The sequence below is a fragment of the Melospiza melodia genome, chromosome 6 (genome assembly GCF_035770615.1).
Source record: "Melospiza melodia melodia isolate bMelMel2 chromosome 6, bMelMel2.pri, whole genome shotgun sequence".
Taxonomy (NCBI): domain Eukaryota; kingdom Metazoa; phylum Chordata; class Aves; order Passeriformes; family Passerellidae; genus Melospiza; species Melospiza melodia.
The window spans coordinates 7,337,190-7,354,556 of record NC_086199.1 but is presented as its reverse complement, the minus strand read 5'-3'; the positions used below and the strand labels follow the sequence as shown (position 1 = coordinate 7,354,556).

Genomic DNA, 17,367 nt, shown 5'->3' with positions numbered 1-17,367 from the left:
GGATAAAAACCTATTTTATGGAATTATGGAATGGTTTGGGTTGGCAGGGACCATCTCCCCTGGCATGGGCAGGGACACTTTCCACCAGATCCGGTTGCTCAGAGCTCCATCCAACCTGGCCTTGAAGATTTCCAGGAAAGGAGCATCCACAACTTCTTTCACTGTCTCAACACCCTCAGAGTGTCCTGGCACTCCATGCCCTTGTCAGAACTCCCTCTCCAGCTCTGTTGAAGCCCCTTCAGGTACTGGAAGCTGCTCCAAGTCTCCCCTCCGTGCAAGGATTTCTACAGAGCCTGGCCAGGTGTCTCCAACCCACCCCACCCTCCATTCCACCCTCCCTTAGGAGGTTTTGGCTGCAGATTGTGGGTGTTGGGACTCATTGTGGAATGGTTTTGAAAAATCCAACCATATTCCAGGCAGGGAGTAGCAACTGCACTTTACCCTCCAATTTCTGTACTGTTGGGATGTAAACACAACTTCTCAGCTTCCTCTAAGTTTACCCCAGGCCATCTTTTCACACTTCCCTCAAGTCAGTCCTAGAAGCCACAGAAAAACCTTTGCTATCATCACCATCCATCTCAGAAAAAATGGTTTGAATTACTTAGGTCCTGTGAGATGATGGGTCAGCAAAGCAGGTAAGGTGTGATCTATTGTGCTGATCCAGTGCCCAAACCAATTCTAAAGAGATTGCTGCAAATGGGAGCATGAAAAGCAAGTGCTACAATGTGGAACATAAGTATTATTTACATTATTTACATCACAGTATTTTACTACTTAAGTGAAGTGTGATGTGTTAAATGGCGCTTTCATAGCTAAGGCTTCATTTTATTTATGATCTGTGTATTATTTTACTCCATCTTTGCATTTAAGAGTCACCTACACTCCTCATGTATTGCTGAGTGTTAGCAATTTTGATTTAAGTGCACAAAAAAGAGACTGCTTTGCTATAAAAATGCCAACATCTGCTGCTACTGCCTCAACAGACAAAACCTTCTTCACTCATCAGTGTCACAGAGGAGCTGGCACAGCCATTACCAGTGCTTACTCCACATCTCCTATGCCTGTTTTCCACAAAAGGTTTTGTTCTCAGTCCTGTCATTTTAGTTTCACCATTTCATTCTGTGAGTTTGTAATGGAATCAGGTTCCTGACTGAAAGTGGTGCCTTTTAAAGCACTTGATGTTTGTTATGGTAATGTGAAAACAACCCCACAGCACCCCAGCCCCTCCCCTTCCCCCAGCTGTCTTTAGTTCTGTGAACTGATGGCATTTGTCTGTTGCTGTGTTTCATTGTTGTGGATTGGTGCAGCTGACTAAACAGGCACCGTGCAATGTAAATATATTGCTTTTTGTTCATTTCTGTCCTGCAGCTGAGCCCAGCCTGGTCTCATGTGTGTGCCCGGTGACTGAGGGACACCTTCCACCATCCCAGGGTGCTCCAAGCCCCATCCAACCTGGGATGGAGCAGCCACAGCTTCTCTGCACAACTTACCCCAGCACCTCCCCACCCTCACAGCACTGAATTTCTTCCCAACACCTCATCTAAAGCTGTCCTTTGTCAGTTTAGAACCATCACCCTTTGTCCCACCACTACACCCCCTTGCAAGAAGCCCACCTGCACCTTTCCAGTAGGGCCCCTTCAGGCACCAGAATTTGCTCCCAAGTCTCCCTGAAGCCTTCTCATTGCTGCTGACTCTGCTGGAGCAGGGTGGGTATAGCTGAAAACAAACCAAGGCCTCATCTCACTGCCAAAAAATAAGACTTCAATTCAAAACTAGTTTTGGCTGGGTTTGATTTCTCAATGCAGGTGCACAACCATAATGGGTTGCTCTCACTATTGCATCTGTTCTCTCTTTAAAATATTTTTTTATCCTTCCCTGGACACTAACAACCCAGTCCTAAAAGAGATGATGACACAAAGAAATTGTTGGGGATATAAAATGACTTGTTTAAAGCAGACTTCAGTGTCAGTCTGCAGTGCAGTGATTATAATCAATTGGAAATAAAACTATTTAAAATAGGTGTAGAAGAAAAAAGATTTAAGCTATTTCCCAGACATTGTTTTTTAGTGACATTTTGAGATAATTTCTTGAAAGCTCCTCTTTTTATATATTACATCAGCTCAACAATTTGATATAACTGTTCATAATGAAAGGAAATTGTAGGCTATGAAATTTTCCTTAGACCTTTTAACATTGTTCAATTTTTTTCCCTGCATAGGTTCTTTAATGGAAGAAGAACTGAATATCACGTCAGCAACTGCCTATTACTTCTTGGCAGAAAGGTCTGCATGGGCACTTGTGACAACCTGGCAATGAAATAATGGTTGGAGTTGGCTCACTTCTACAGAGAAAGAAACTTAAATGAGCTCCATCCTAAAGTAATTGCTTTGAAAATATCAAATCATGATTGCAGAGGGAGAGAGGACAGTGTGTGTGGCTGTGTGCAGTGAGGGGTGAGGGGATCCATCTCTGGGTACAGCCCCAGTGTGAGAGCACAAGCCTGGCTCCTCAACACAGCCCTGTGAGTTTAGTTTAATGTCCTGGAAATAAACTACAGTGGGTTTGCCACCATGGCTGGGAAAAAGCTGCTGGTTTGGCCATTCTCTGACCATAAGGACAAAGCAGTTTGCTTGCTAAAGCCCCCTGCCAGGGGGGAATCAGCAACCACCAGTGGTGACAAGTGCAGAAAGGCTGGGAGAACTCTCACAGACTAATCAGAGACCTTTACTTTCCATGGGTAAGCACTGCACAAAGTGGCTAATTCCTGGGTCAGATCCACTGCCACACACAAAAAGCTGTTCACCAAAGCCCTTACTACAGCACTGAGCTCTCTCCCTGCATGCATTTCCCCACTCCAGCACTCCCACTGTAGAAAGGCAGTTCCAGAGTGGGAATAGTTCAGCATTTCAAACCAGTAATAAGCATGAATTGGTTCAGCTTTGTGTTCTTCCTCCAGGAAAGCAGTTCCAAAGGGAAGGATGTGTGCCATGGAACAGGTCCCACTGCTGGATTTGTGATCTCCTGCTCTGACAAACAAGGGAGTGGTTGTGCTTCTTCCAGCACCACTCCTTTAGCAGGCAAAGAAATGGAGTGTGAGGGGCAGCACTGCTGGAACATGAATCTGGTGCCCCCCACTAGACACACCCACAGTCCTGCAGACATTGGCAAAATTTTAATGACAGTACTCAAACTGTACAACAGAGGGGCAGTGGCAATGCTGACTGTACACAGTGTTTCTCCAGCCACTGCCCACACACCGGTTTCATTTTAAAAACAAAGCTTATAAAAATGCACAATTCTCTCCCAAGGTACTGTACACTATTCAGCAGGTTAAAAACTGAAAAAAAAACTTTCATTAAAAAAGTCATTGCACTATTTGTATACATCAGGGATAGTCTACATAATCATGTTCATCTAGAAAATATGTGCATTATAAACCATTTCCATGCAATGCAGCAATTCCTTATTTCCAAGGTGGTATAAAAAGACAACACAGCAGTCCTAACTACTAGAACACTTTATGTCAAACAAAACAAATGTGCATCATGATATTGAACGTGTTAGATGAATAAAATACAACAACAAAGATTCAAAAATATGCAATTTTTTTTTTTTTTGCTTCCACCAAGTGACTACAGTACCAAAAGATACAAATAATGTGAAGTGTGTGTGTGAAGAAATCATATTCAATGAAGTCCCTCTTCACCTGCTTGTTTGTCATGCTCACCCAAGACAGACTGCTATGTTTAACATTACTGTGATGTCATTTCTGCATCTAAGAACTCAGTATCCAAACACCTTGCAAACTCAAGAGCACTGTCCCTACAAAATAGTGTATCTATTGCATCAAAGTATAAAGTGTGCTGCTTACTGTTTAAAAAAAATCTATAGAAAAAGTTTTGTTTCCCGTACAAAAAACGCTGAAATTCTGTCAAGATATACATTTTGAGATGTGAAACTCACTGCTTGACTGATGCTAGAGCAGCATGGGAGAAAAAAGCACCACCCAAGAGTGTTCAGTGAGAGTGCAGGCTGCCCTAGGTGGGCGGGGGCCCGTTGGTGTAGCGCAGCATGGGGTAGAAGGAGCGGGCAAAGTTGTTGGCCTGGGTGCAGCTGTAGTCTTCCTCAGAGGAGGGGATCATGCAAGCCAGCAGCAGAAGCAGCAGGAAGAACAGCTGGAGGGGTAAAGCTGCCCTCAACACTCGGTAGAAGAAGGAGGGAGAGCGAGGGGTTGCCTGCACAGGTTCTGAATGGCTTTCGCTCCTGGAAAGGAGAAACAAAGATCAACAGGCACTTCAGGGTTTGAGTTAAACAAGTTGTTTTTTACCCTAATTTCAGGAAACAAACTCAACTTTTACTTCACAAACAAACTTTAACTTAACTTTTCCCAGGAGGCAAACACACCATTCCAAATAGGTGTTGAAGCACATTATTCACACTGATGAGGTTCTTCTCTGCCCTGGCTTACTGAGATCTACCCTTTGAACAGACCCCACTAGACTGGGGGTTAAATTCTCCCTTAGTCCTTCATGGTCTGTTTGTATCAAGTGGCTCTCAGGGGCAAGTTTCTTTTTCCAGGCATGCTGGTGGAATTAAAGGAGGATTTAAACCTAAAATATCCCCCACTTGGCAGAAAAATTATTTTCTCAAGCCAGGGTTGCACATCACTGCAGAGGTCCTGGAGCAGGAGTGCTGAAGGAAACCATTCCCTAAGGAGCAGCCCAGAGCTGGTAGGTAGAGGGGACTCTACAGGTAGGCAAAAATCACCTCCACCCATGTGTGAACCTGCAAGGAACAGCTGCCCAGGTTTCTGCTGGCACACAGCTCATCTCTGCCATATTCACTGTTTATCAAGAGATCAGGCATATATAAAATATTACCTTGTGCTGCTGCCATTCCTGCCTTCAGCTGTTCTCCTGAGGGCCATCTGTTGAGAGAAAGAAAAGCTTTTAGTATCCAGGTTTCAGAAACTACAAGGAATTTCTCTGAAAAGCCAGCTGTAGACCTTAAGGTCTGATTGTAAATACTGTAATAAGGTACATGGACCTAAAAGGTAAAATGATTATACTTGAGGAACTTCCACACTAAATATGTCAAAATACACTATATGCTGATAGCAAAATAGTGGAAAAAAAATACTTGCCTTCTTCACAGCAGGGCTGGATTTCTCTTCTTCTGCATTAAAGGCTCCTGAGTCCAAGTCATCTGGAACTAGCAGGAATGTTTTGGTATCCTGAAAGATAACACCACCTTTCACTGCCTCTGTAGGTGCACAGCCCACTGCCCCTTCACATGAGAATAACCTGTCCCCCAGAATAAAGGAATTTACAGTGCCCAGCATGAAGGAATTGCAATAGAATGGGTGCATACAGGAATTAAATTGGAAATACCTCTGACAGGCCTCAGGATAAGCAATCCACTGCTATGACCTTCAACTCCTACACGTTCATTACACACTCCTAGCCTGATACCTGGTTTGGATCACCCAAATTCAGGTTGGAAGGGACTTCAGGAAGTTCATCTGGTCCAACCTCCTGCCAAAAGCCTTACTCAGAGCTGTATGCTCTCTGCTCTTCAAGCCCCTTGAGGACAGAGGCAGAACAATCCCTCTGTTATAATACTGTACTAGCCTTGGGGTGCTGAAGTTGTTCCTACAGCCAGAAATGTTCTTTTTTCAGCTTATCAAGGTGGAAGTACTTAAGCTCTAAGTCAGTTTTTTTATAAATACTTTCACTCTTAATATGCTATTTCTTTCAGTAAGGAAGATCCACAAACAGATATTTAAATTCCAACTCACCAGATTCCCTTGTATTGTTTTTAAGTCCTGAGAGACTTGTTCAATCAGCTGTTTCAGTTTTGTTCCAATTACATGGACCTTCTCCTCCTCCTCAATGTAATCACCATCTGATTTCAGCAGCAGGTAAGCAGTGAGCTCTTGGAGGGAGTTCACATTAAGCTGTTGCTCCAGCAGCTCTTTCTCCAGTTGCTGAGAATAAACAAAAAACAGCACAACAGACTGTTACCCTCCACTTTATGGATGTTCTCCCAAAAGGAGGAACTCTGGAAGGCTTTAAAGAACAACACAACCTGCCTGAGAACCAACAAGGCACAGGAATGGTTATTACAGCTACATAGGCAATGAAGTCCTCTTGAAGAGACTGGTTCTACCTGTTTGAAACAACATTTAAAAATAGTTCTGGCAGGAGGTAATTCACATAGAGTAGAGATTAAATTTTGGAAATTGGAAGTCTTGCTCCAGCATAAAGACTACTCATAAGCAACTTTCTTTTTATGATGAGTAATTATGAAGAAGTGCCTTGTAGATGCAATATCTTGGTCCATTTCAAAAGCCGCCCACATTCCTGAGTACAGCAGGTCTGAGGAGAGGCTGCAGACACTGTGAGACACAAACATCTTGCTCTTCAGTGTGTGCTGAGAGTGAGGTGCTGCAGGTAAGACTACACTCACCATCAGCTCCTTCTGGCATTCCAGTATTGTATTGAGATCAGCATTGGGATCTGTGATTTGTGCCTCATTCCTCTGGCTTTCAGCACTTGCTAACCACAGGATTAGCTTTTGGCTCTGGTCCTGGAAATCCTAGAGAAACAAAAAGAGTGGCCCATAAGAGGAAAAACACCTTTGTAGAGCCTTCACCTACAAATTCACAATTAGTGAGGGTAGAGAAACTTTGCTAAAGTATTCCACCTATGTAGTAAAGGGCATTATCCACTTCAAAGATATTTTTACCAAACCGTTTCAATCCATCAGAGGCAACTTCATCAGGAAACAAAGTGCCTTGATTTGTGAGTGACCATTCCACTGATGTGCAGGAATCACCCCTCTGCCCTCTCCTCCACAGAATCCCAAAGGGTTTTCCCTTCCAAGCTGGCATGTGGGATGTACCTGGCAGTGCAGCAAGGCTTGCTGCAAACCCTTCCTCCAGCTGTCCAGTGCACGATTTGCCTTCTCCCAGTGCAAGTTGACCTTCCGAAGCCTGTTCTGCAGCTCCTTGAACTCTGTGCTGTCTGCCTTCTGGAACTCTTTGCTGCTCAGGTTGGCAGAAAGCAACACTGCTTTGTAGCTGTCAAATGCTTTAAGCATGTCCTGGCAGAAGAAGATTAGGAGTTTTTATGAGTGATGAAAACCATGTTTATTTACAATAAAACCATGCACTCTAAAGTATCACAGGTGTTGGGGAAGGATGTTTGAATCTGGTGGCTTTTCAATACTGCTAAGAAACATATTGAGCAAGGTTTATGTTTGGGTTTTTTTTTAAAGCCAAAACCTTCACTTTGAAGAAAATAAGTGTGACTGAGCTTGTGCTTCTCCCTAAGTCACAGGCATTATGGCTTAATCCACATCTGCCCTTCAATTCCTCTGAGTGGTCTCTTTCCTTGACATTTTAACAAATACTCACATTGATCATCACATAGTATCTTCTAACTGATAAAGGTTTTGCCACCCCAGAATCCTAGAATAATCCTGTCAGGGACATCTGGAGGGCTGTACTCCATTCTCCTGTTTCACATAGGACCAACTTCAAACTCCAAGGAGAATGCTCAGGGCCTCATTCAATTAAATTTTCAGTATTTCACAGGATAGAGATTCCCCACCCCCTCTGGGCCCCTGGTCCCACACCAGACTGTGTTTGGAGGTTTGTTTTTTCACAAACAGGATGGGACTGTTGGGGTACATTCCTTGAGATTTTATTTGCAGCATCTGCCTCATTACATGGTTGAGACAATAGAAAGATGGCAAAGCTCATGTACAGCCAGCAGCAGCCAAAGATCTCTTGGCTACAGAAAATTTAAAAAACATTAGTTAACAGTATATTGTTGAAGCTTACAGACAGTTTTCTAGGCAATTACTAAAAGTACACATGCACCCCTTCACACAATGCTTGCTTCTCTTATAAAAAGTCATTATAACTTTTTCTACTTTCAGACTTTGCAGCTGCATCTAGCTCTGAGTTTTCTCTGCTCTTTCTGTTTCTAAGGCCTGCTTTTCCCAGCTTTCTGAAAATCTTCTTACCTTTACTATTTCCCACACCAGACCACCCCATTGTGAGAAATTATTTTTCTTCTCTCTGGTCTCAGTTTCTGTCAGCCCACTTCTCTGACTTCTCAAGGTCCCCCCAGAAGGCAGTCCTCCCTGCTTTCCTCCTCTCCCTTTAAATTGCAGGGGGAATAATATGGAATTTGCAGTTATGGTCATATCATCTAACCACCTTTATGTTAAGGCTGACCCTGTATTTCTGAAGGTTTTTTAAAAAAAGAGAATGCCAAACAATACCTTCCTTGTACCATCCAGTTTACAGTTTGAATCAAGGGTACTCATCTTTCCCAAGCTGCTCTTGCAGAAGGGAAGTTAGAGCTGCAGGATGAACCCCACAAGGCACAAAGCTCAGATTGCTTTTCTCAGCACCTATCTATCCAAGAGTGTCAATCTCAAGATCTGAGTTCCACTTGTAGAAAACTGCTGGTCTAAATTACTTTTTTTTCACCCATCAAAGGATCCTGTCCCCCTCTCCTTGAGGCAATAAAGTTTCTTTCAATATCAGACAAAGCAAACAGACTTCTGAACACCAGTAAGCCACTCTGCAGGCAGACTGGCTTTATCCTTATCCCAGGCACTTGGGATGTCCTGACACCTCATGAAATTCACTTCTTAGAGCACACTAGCTCTTTTAACACCCCTCTAAAACCAAGCTGTCTGAAAATGGGATTTACAGCCAGCTGGACTCCTCTTAAGCAGATGCAGAAGAGAGAAGTGAAGCTCTGCTCCTTGAGGAGGTCAGACACCCAACTCCAGGCTGAGGGAAACACCTCCCTCCACTCTGGAGGCACCATCCTTTCCTGGGGCTTGGATAATCCACACTGGCTGAAGGAGTCAGAGCTGACCTTACTGGAGTGCAGAGTCATTGTCCCTGGCCTAATAACTACTCCAGGACATGCAGGCTTAAACATACTCTCAGCATGCCTAAGAAACCCCTCCTCTGTCCTGCAGTGTCCTGTTTGTGAGCATCACCCCAAGGGGACACCAGACTGACCAGTAGCCTCAGGGTGACTCCACATGGGGCAGCTGGTGAGGGGTGAGCACACAGGGATTTTGCACTTCCACAAATTTTAGGAACACTTGCTCTCTCAGACTTGAAGCTGAGGCATTTCATTGCCTGAGTCCCAGGGCCCCAGCACTTGCATGTGCCCTGGTAACCTGCTGGCTCATGTTGCAGAAACCACAGCTTTAGAGCAGATCTTTGTCTGTCCTGCTGGAATTACACCCCACCCTTACTTCAAGTTAAAAAAAAGAAGCAGCCTAGCCTTTGCAGCCTGTAGACCTGGCTAATTTTCAATCTATTTCTGGTTTGGGGAATGCACAAGGAAAAGATGTCAATATCACTGTGCAAGAAAACAGAAAGGGAGAAGTGAAGAGGTTTTTACTTCTGCCTGCCAATCTCTGTATATGAAGACAGAAGCACCTTGCCTAAGACCCTCTTTAGCCCTCAGCTGAGAGCAGTTCAGTTCCCCTGTGGCACAGGAGCTGCTGCTGGCATCCATGCTGCCAACTGATCCCAGGAGAGCACTGATTAAAAAAACATCAGCATCTTGAAATCCCTCTTCTCAGCAAGCCATAACTTACTTTCAATTTCTTGACCTTTTGTTCCAATGCCTGCATGCTGGTTGGAAGCTTCACCTTTTGCAGCTCTTCCAGCTCTTGCTCAGTTTTATCAAGCCAAGCAGAGATATCACTGAGGTCTGAGTCCAGCTGCTGCCACTGCTGCAATTTCTGTTTCATCCTGAGTTTATTTCTGAGGTCTTGAGCTTGGATGAGCTCCCACCTATCAATAATGCCTGCAAATCACAGGGGAAAGAAATTAAATCTTCAGTAAAGGAAAGAGTGTGTAAAACAGATGCAAGATGTTTTGCAAGAAAATTATTTCCCATGCTATTTGAGATCAATTAACTGCTGTAATGTATTACTGTCATTCAACCACATCTTTTCCTGAGATTCTGCAGTGTCTAAATTTCATATTGCTGGTCAAGTTACCCACACAGCAATGCTACAAAGAATTTTAATGATATCAATTGGAGATGTTTTAATTCACTTGGAAGAAGAGACCAAAACTAAGGAGATAAAATTCAGTGAGCCCAGTTGCAATTCGGTGCAAAATTCAGCATGGGACAAATATGATCCAGCAGTTAGGACCTGGCTTTGTGTTTTATGTCTATGTGGAGCTGCTGGAGACAGCCCAGAGGAAGCCACAAAGGTGATGAAAGGGCTGGAGCACCTCTCCTGTAAAGCCAGGCTGAGAGATTTGGGGCTGTTCAGCCTGGAGAAGAGAAGGCTCCAGAGACCTTAGAGCCCCTTCCAGTGCCTACAGGGGCTCCAAGAGAGATGGAGAGGGACTTTAGACAAGGGCATGGAGTGATAGGACAATGGATAATGGCTTTAAACTGAAGGAGGGCAGGTTTAGATTGGAGATTAGGAAGAAATTCCTTACCGTGGCCATGCTGAGGCCCTGGCACAGGTTGCCAAGAGCAGTTGTGGCTGCCCCATCCCTGGAACTGTTCAAGGCCAGGCTGGATGGGGCTCTGGGCAGGCTGGTTTGGTGCAAGGTGTCCCTGCTCATGGGAGGGGGGTTGGATCTAGATAACCTTAAGGTCTCTTGCAACACAAACCATTCTAATGACTCTTAATGATTGTTTCATCAATTCAACGCTAAGGGACATGGAGATGGCACCTGTGTGATCAGTGACACTTTCTGAAAGCACATCCAAACCACTCAGCTTATTCCTATTCATCCCACACATGGGGCACAACCCTGGACTATTTGTGAGACCAGAGAAACAAAATAAGTGATCTGGTGCATGTAGCTGCAGCCTTCTTTTCATCCCATGATTTGCTTTTGTGACTGCAGTACAATGTGCTGTTACAATCTCAAGCACCTGAAGCCAGATATTAGGTCCTAAAAGGTGAAGAGAACCAGCTTGCTGGTCTGTTTGCATGAAAGGACCACTGTAAAGGTGAGAACCACTGGAGAACAGAATGCATTACCAGCTTTGAACAAATATTTCTGCAAATGGGAGCTGCAGCATCTTGTTATATGGAGTACCAGTAACTCCACATAGCAATCTTCTTTTAGACAGAACCTTGAGTTTGAAATCTGATTAGAAGCCCCTGAAGTGTTCAGTATCAGACAAAAGTGAAATTGTTCCCATTTACTACAAGCAGCAAAGAGACAGAAGTATGTTATGAAAGAAAAATCTCAATTCTGGCAGAAAATGTGAAAGCTTTGAACAGCACACATGGCTTGGACAGAACCACATGAGAAGGGAGCTCAGTGGCTTGGAAATTTGGCAAAATATATTAATTTGTTGGGGGTTTTTTTTGTTCCCAAATATGCTGCCTTTGTGCCATGTCTGCTTTGTCTTCCCAGAGTCACAGGACAAACACCAGAGCCCCAAAGTCACTCCTAATGCTCTGTACCTGGCTGCTTCTCTGTTGCTGCTATGTTCACAAGTTCTTGATCATCCTGGGGCTCCTCATCGCTCATGTTGGCAGATGGAATTTTCTCCTTGCTGCTGCTGCTGCTGGCAGAGCTGAGCTGCTTCACCTGGAATGACATTTTGGTGAGTGAGTGAGCCCTGCAGGTTAACAGGAGGTCAAAGGTCCAGCCTAATCTGTGCTACTCTGGGGTGGCTGGGCTGCTGCTGAGCTCTTGCACATCACATTTAGCACTGGGCTTCTGCAGCTTTGCTGCCAGTTTACACTGGCTCTCTGTGCCTTTCCAGCAAACAAACACACACCATGGTGATGCCAATGGCTGCAAGAGTGGACATGGCAGATTTATTGCTTTTGCACCACCTGTTCCAGACAATGTACAATTGCTGGTGCTCTTTGTTGGATTGTGAGTCTTGGTAATATTGACTCCAAGGCTCTGAGACTGGATTAATGATGACAAAAGCAGCCAAATATCAGTGTCACCCTGCCTGGAAGAATGCTGATAGTGGGTCCAGATCCACTGAGCCTGGCAGCTGCTGGTGACGCCATGGCTGCCAAAAAGCCACCAAGGCTGAGGCACCAATGGACAATCAGCCTTTTTGGTACATTTTTCAGTGCCTAGAAGCAGATTAAATGGTGTGTTGCATATTAAGACTCTTTAAATTTGCTTAGGAAAGGTAAATACGTCAGTAAGTATCAAGAGATTCATACCCTGTCCTTTGTGGGGGTTAAATTCTTCTAGACTTGTCCTATGACAATAGAGGAAAGAAGTTCCTCTGGACCCTGACCAGGAGTCCAACCTGAACCACCAGAAATAATGTCTAAGTTTGTGTGAAGTGAAAATTCCCCACCTCAACTATTCTTTTCCTTGATGCTGGAGAAGGGAAGAGGGTGGAGTTACCCAGAACAAGAAACAGACTCTGTAGTACAGGTTCAGTGCCCACAGAGCCTCCAACTCACATAGTCTGGTTTATAGGGAGTACTTGTCTCTGGCCCAGACAACACATTTCCAACCATCTCTGCCTGGTTATATCTGTGTTTCCTGCAGACTGGGCTGCCTGGAGAATGCCAAGGACGAGCTTCTGAAACAGACTTTCCTGAAACAAATAAAACCAAAACCACACACCATGAGTGCAAGATCCCACCTCCACAAGGAAGCTGTTGCTTTGTATTAAGTTAGAAAGCGCTTTGAATAAAATGGCATCAAGTTATGGCATAAAAATGACAGTTTTGCAGCTTTCCTTGCAAAGCATGCACATTTGCAAAACATCAACAGTGTTTCAAGGTAATGAGATGAGAGCCATGCAGTTATGGGACATTCTGTTTTCTTCTGGAAAATGCTTGAATACAGGTTAGAGTATTCAAAAAAAAAACCAAAAAAAAAAACAAAAAAAAAAAAAACAAAAAACCACCAAAACCAAAAGACAAGGCTGCACCATGGTTTTGTAAAGTTTGCATCCCAACAATAACTATCACACATCTGCAACATGTCAGAGGGGACAAGTTAGACATGTCCTGGTTTGGAGAATGTTTGTTCTGGATTTAACAGACAGGACACACATAGTTCTGTCATGCACAAACCACAAAAAAATACTTGCAGAGTTGGAGCTACTGCCTTCAGTAGTTACGCAACCAAAATTAGAAACAACCAAAAACTGATACTACCCAGAGCAAACCACCGAGAAAGAACCAAAAGACTTTGGATCAGTACAATGAAATGCACGTTAACCACCTTGGCATTTACCAGGCAAAATCTAAATGGTGTGTTCTTGACTGCTTTTAATGTCCATGTGGATACTGCAGCGTAAGAACACCATGGCAGGATGAGACATGGTGCCCACACAAGGCAGGAAGTCAGACATTACGTATGAGAGAGGTTGAGGAATATAGCGTGCAGCACAGGGAGATTGCCATGTTCAGACACATGCATTAGCAGGTGCCTACCAGAAGATGCTTTCAAAGTTTTTGTGGTCATTTTAAGATATGCCTCAGGGTTTTCAGTGATTTCTACATCTGAAAAAAGAATAATGTCATTTTCCTCACTATTCAGTATCTTCCAACTATTAAAAACAACTGAAACAATGAAGGACAGCAAAGACAAAGAGCAAAGTGGTTGGTACCATTTTCAAATATTCTTAAACACTAAGGCTTCTAAAACCTTCTTATGTTTCTAAAAACAAAAGCTTGGTTTAGACAGTACCATTTCCTTCATATAAGAGATGAGCCTGCTCACATCTATAAATGTGAAAACCAACCAACAAGGTGGGAGCAAGACTTCAATCCCCCTCCCTTCCCACACAGGGACATCCTCCAGCTGTCCATGTCAAGCCAAAGTGCTGGACATTGGTTCTCACCTGACAGAGCACTGTAATATGTTGCTTCTTCATCATCTTCATGAGAGGAAGAACCTCCCACATCACCTGTGTGATCCCACTCAAGTGGGATGGAGTCGACGCTGACAGGGGTCTCACAGCCTGATCTCTCATGGCCCTGAGTCGGGGGCACGAGGTGGCAGAGGGACTGTGTGGATGAGGGCCCCTCAGTGATGGCTTTCTTATGCCAGGGATCATTCTGGATTTCTCTGGAGTCTTCTTGATCTGTCTCATTTTCAGAGTTGTCTTTTTCATCGTCCAATCCCTACAAGTAATTATTGTGTATTAATAAGATTTACAAGAGATCTTAATGAGATAATGACTGAACCACACAGTACTACTGAAGACAGTTTTGTGGTCAGCTGCAGCAACCATGTGCCTAAAATTAAAGGGAAACATAATTTCTGCCTTCTTCCTCTTTTGCCAAATCCAATCCTCACATCAGCAGCTACCTCTCCTCTTTCAAGGCACTCAACCACCACCATAGCATCTGTCCAGTTTGCAGGAGTGCCCAGTTCCAAATAGAGTTTAAAAGGTCAGTCAGGAAATGATGCCTAGGCAGGAGTGAATAGCTACTTGTTCATGTTCCTTCCTTTACCCAGCTTTAACAGATGTTCTTTCTTTTTGAGGCCAAGCAAACTGAGAATCATCTGAAAGTTCCCAGGGAAAAGCAAGGTGCATGCTGTTCCCCATTCAGGGCTCTCACAACAAACTGGACAGATGGAGTGGACAAACAAATACATAAAGAGATATTCTAAGCACATTATTGATGGTAAGGAAAACAAAGTGATATTAAAAACACCAAAAATGTTTTGAAGCCTTCAAGGCACAACTATATAGTTCTGAACCTTATGAACAACCTCCATGCTACTATCCAGATTCTGCAGATGGAGAGGCATGAAAAGATTGGCAACAAAGATTTAGCAAGGCTGGCACATCTACTGCAGAGCTCCTGAGCCACTGGAGATTAAACCACTCAGTCAAGCTGCTAGGAGTAAGCAATTGCAATTCAAAAACCAAAATAAGCATTGCAACTCAAACACCAAAATCTTGTCAAAGCTTTGAAACAACTGTTGCTTCTTACAGGATCCCTTGAAGTCAGTCTTTGATGGAAGCGGGCAACTCGCCCAAACACCTCCTGACAGTATCGATGAAGCTCCTCCAATTCATCCTCAATCAGGATGGCATCCAAAGGCTCGCTCTTCTGAATCAACTGCTCCCCAAAAACAATTAGCTGATCAATCTTATTGGTGTTTAACGTTATCTCCTGTTGGAAACCCTATTTGGAACACAAGAAAAATAATTACTTCTCCATTGCCTCTTTCTAGCCCAAGGTTTCTCCCTATATTCTAGCTCACGGCAGTGAAAGACAAGCAACAATTGACATTGCTGTCTAATTTAATTTGGCAAATATATTTTTACTCAAGAGGTCCAAAGGTTCGTTTTATGAGCAGAATTACAGCTCTAAATGAAGTGGCATTTTCCACCCATGTGTACATCACTATGGCTGCAGTGTCCTGAGCCTGCAGGGGATCATGATACAAGAGTTCAGCTAATCAGAGATTATTCTTCTGTTGGAACACACAATCTTTTTCTCAGTAGCCAAGAAGTTTGTTTGGTTTCTTGGGTCTGCAGCCTACACAACAGTAAATCTACATCCCAAATCAGTAGCAGTGCAGGGAGACAGGAGAAATGATAATGTAGGAAAGAACTAGTATATTCCTTAGAATCACTGCACATTCCTGGTGTCTAATTTCTGTTGAAATTCCCAGCGACAAACATGATCTCTGAGGAGATTGTAAAATAATGCCAATTCAAAAAAGATTTGCACCAGAAAATAATGCCTGAATTTAGGAATGTAGCTCTTACTGTTAAGGAGCATCTGCTGCTTTCCAGGCCAGATACCACTGTCACTGACACATACTGTCAGGAGAAAATGGCAGGACAGAACTGAGCCTGAACACTGAATCTGAATTAAATAATGCAGAGATTAATCTTGATTCAGACAATATGTCTTTAAAATTTACTGCTGTCTTCAAACAAATATAATCCTACAGAGATGTGGTGGCTACTGTGAAGTTACAGAAAATGGATGATTCTGCCAGGCAAGGGCAGCCCAACAGGATCACTGGGCTACAGTAAACAACTGCTTCAGAAGGATACTTACATTTAACTGGCGCATTTTGTCATCAAAGTTACTTTTTGAGAAGTGCTCCACGTTTGTCAGCTGCAGGTCCATTTCTGTGAGCCAGACAAGGATGCTTTCCCTCGTCCCCTCAAACTCATCTCTCCGGTTGGTGAAGTGCTGGATGGAGAAGAGGAGTCAGTGTTACATCACTTCAGCTACTAAAAGAGACAGGTCACAGGGGCTCTCTGCAATCAGTGCTTTATTTCAAAACTCCTGTTCACCTTAAAGGCCATCAGGACACAAACAGCAGCATGCCATGTATAAAACCTGTCCTCTTCCTGTAGGAATGCTAGAACAGTGCCCTGTACTAGCACACTATTTGTACAAAAGAGGGACTAAAATTTCTGCAGTTCAAGATGCTTCTATAAAATAACATTATTGATTCCACACATTCTTCTCCCACATCATTATACCAGCAACAGTTACTTGGACTGAGGCTTAACATCTAATTTGTTCTAAACTTAAAACAGAGATAAACAAAGGAAGCAACCCTCATCTCTAATTAAAGTAATTAAAACTATGAGATTAGTATCAGTTTTTACTGATTTTACAATGGAGAGGCTGGATCATGTATGACCACGCCAGTGTAATTAATGCACTGTTTGGCATAGCATGTCCCACAGAAGCTGCTCACAGACATGCAGCTTGCCTGTTCTCATGGGTAGATTTACTGTTCAGAAAAGGGATCATGTAAATCCCAAATATAACAATTCATAGCTGCACAGATCAAACCCCATCACTGCTTTCACTGTCTCATCCATTAACTTTGGGGAGCTAACAGTTCTCCCTGTCTCCCAGTTGCTTACAGCACTGCTATATTTAAAAATCTGGCAGTGACAAGTCTCCCCCAGGGCACAGCACAGAGTATCTGCCCAGAGATCAGTTTAATTGATGAGCAAGATGCTTCTTTGTAATACACTCCAACATTCCTCATCAGGCAGGCAGCACAGCAGGAGCTGCTTTCTATCACATCTCCATCTTTAATGCCTTGTTGGTGAATCACAACTTGGCACGAAGTAGAGCTGAGTTGGAAACTTCATATCTGCACTTGGAGCCCTTCTGTCCGTCTGTCTCTTATCTATGGAAAGGTGCAAGTGCATGAACACATCCACCCATTACAAGTGGGTAAGAGCAAAGTGTGATAGGGGCAGTGAGTATTGCAACTGACCTCTCAAAATTTGCACTCCTTCTTCATTTAAGCTTTTCTTCAGCTACCATAAACCAATCTACCAAGGTGAGGTTTATGCCACGTACTCAGTGACCCTTCCAGAGCTCCCCTGCTATGCCAATAGGACAGAGAGAGCT

General features: G+C 43.6%; 1 protein-coding gene across 4 annotated transcripts in view; it reads right to left on the bottom strand.

Moving 5' to 3' along the window:
- Positions 1–3,157: 3,157 nt before the first annotated feature.
- Positions 3,158–17,367, bottom strand: part of SYNE2 (spectrin repeat containing nuclear envelope protein 2) — a 177,352-nt gene continuing 163,142 nt past the window's right edge. For 3 of the 4 annotated variants that reach the window (XM_063159769.1, XM_063159773.1, XM_063159770.1), the window contains 13 exons: positions 16,042–16,179; positions 14,959–15,153; positions 13,857–14,139; positions 13,447–13,515; positions 12,463–12,599; positions 11,488–11,614; positions 9,640–9,851; positions 6,904–7,104; positions 6,469–6,597; positions 5,798–5,986; positions 5,144–5,233; positions 4,881–4,927; positions 3,158–4,263 (listed from right to left, as the gene is read on the bottom strand). In XM_063159769.1, the coding sequence (XP_063015839.1) occupies positions 4,038–4,263; positions 4,881–4,927; positions 5,144–5,233; positions 5,798–5,986; positions 6,469–6,597; positions 6,904–7,104; positions 9,640–9,851; positions 11,488–11,614; positions 12,463–12,599; positions 13,447–13,515; positions 13,857–14,139; positions 14,959–15,153; positions 16,042–16,179 (2,043 nt within the window). In that variant the 3' untranslated portion in view covers positions 3,158–4,037. The remainder of the gene's footprint in view (positions 4,264–4,880; positions 4,928–5,143; positions 5,234–5,797; positions 5,987–6,468; positions 6,598–6,903; positions 7,105–9,639; positions 9,852–11,487; positions 11,615–12,462; positions 12,600–13,446; positions 13,516–13,856; positions 14,140–14,958; positions 15,154–16,041; positions 16,180–17,367) is intronic. The other variant, XM_063159771.1, reaches the window with a different exon arrangement.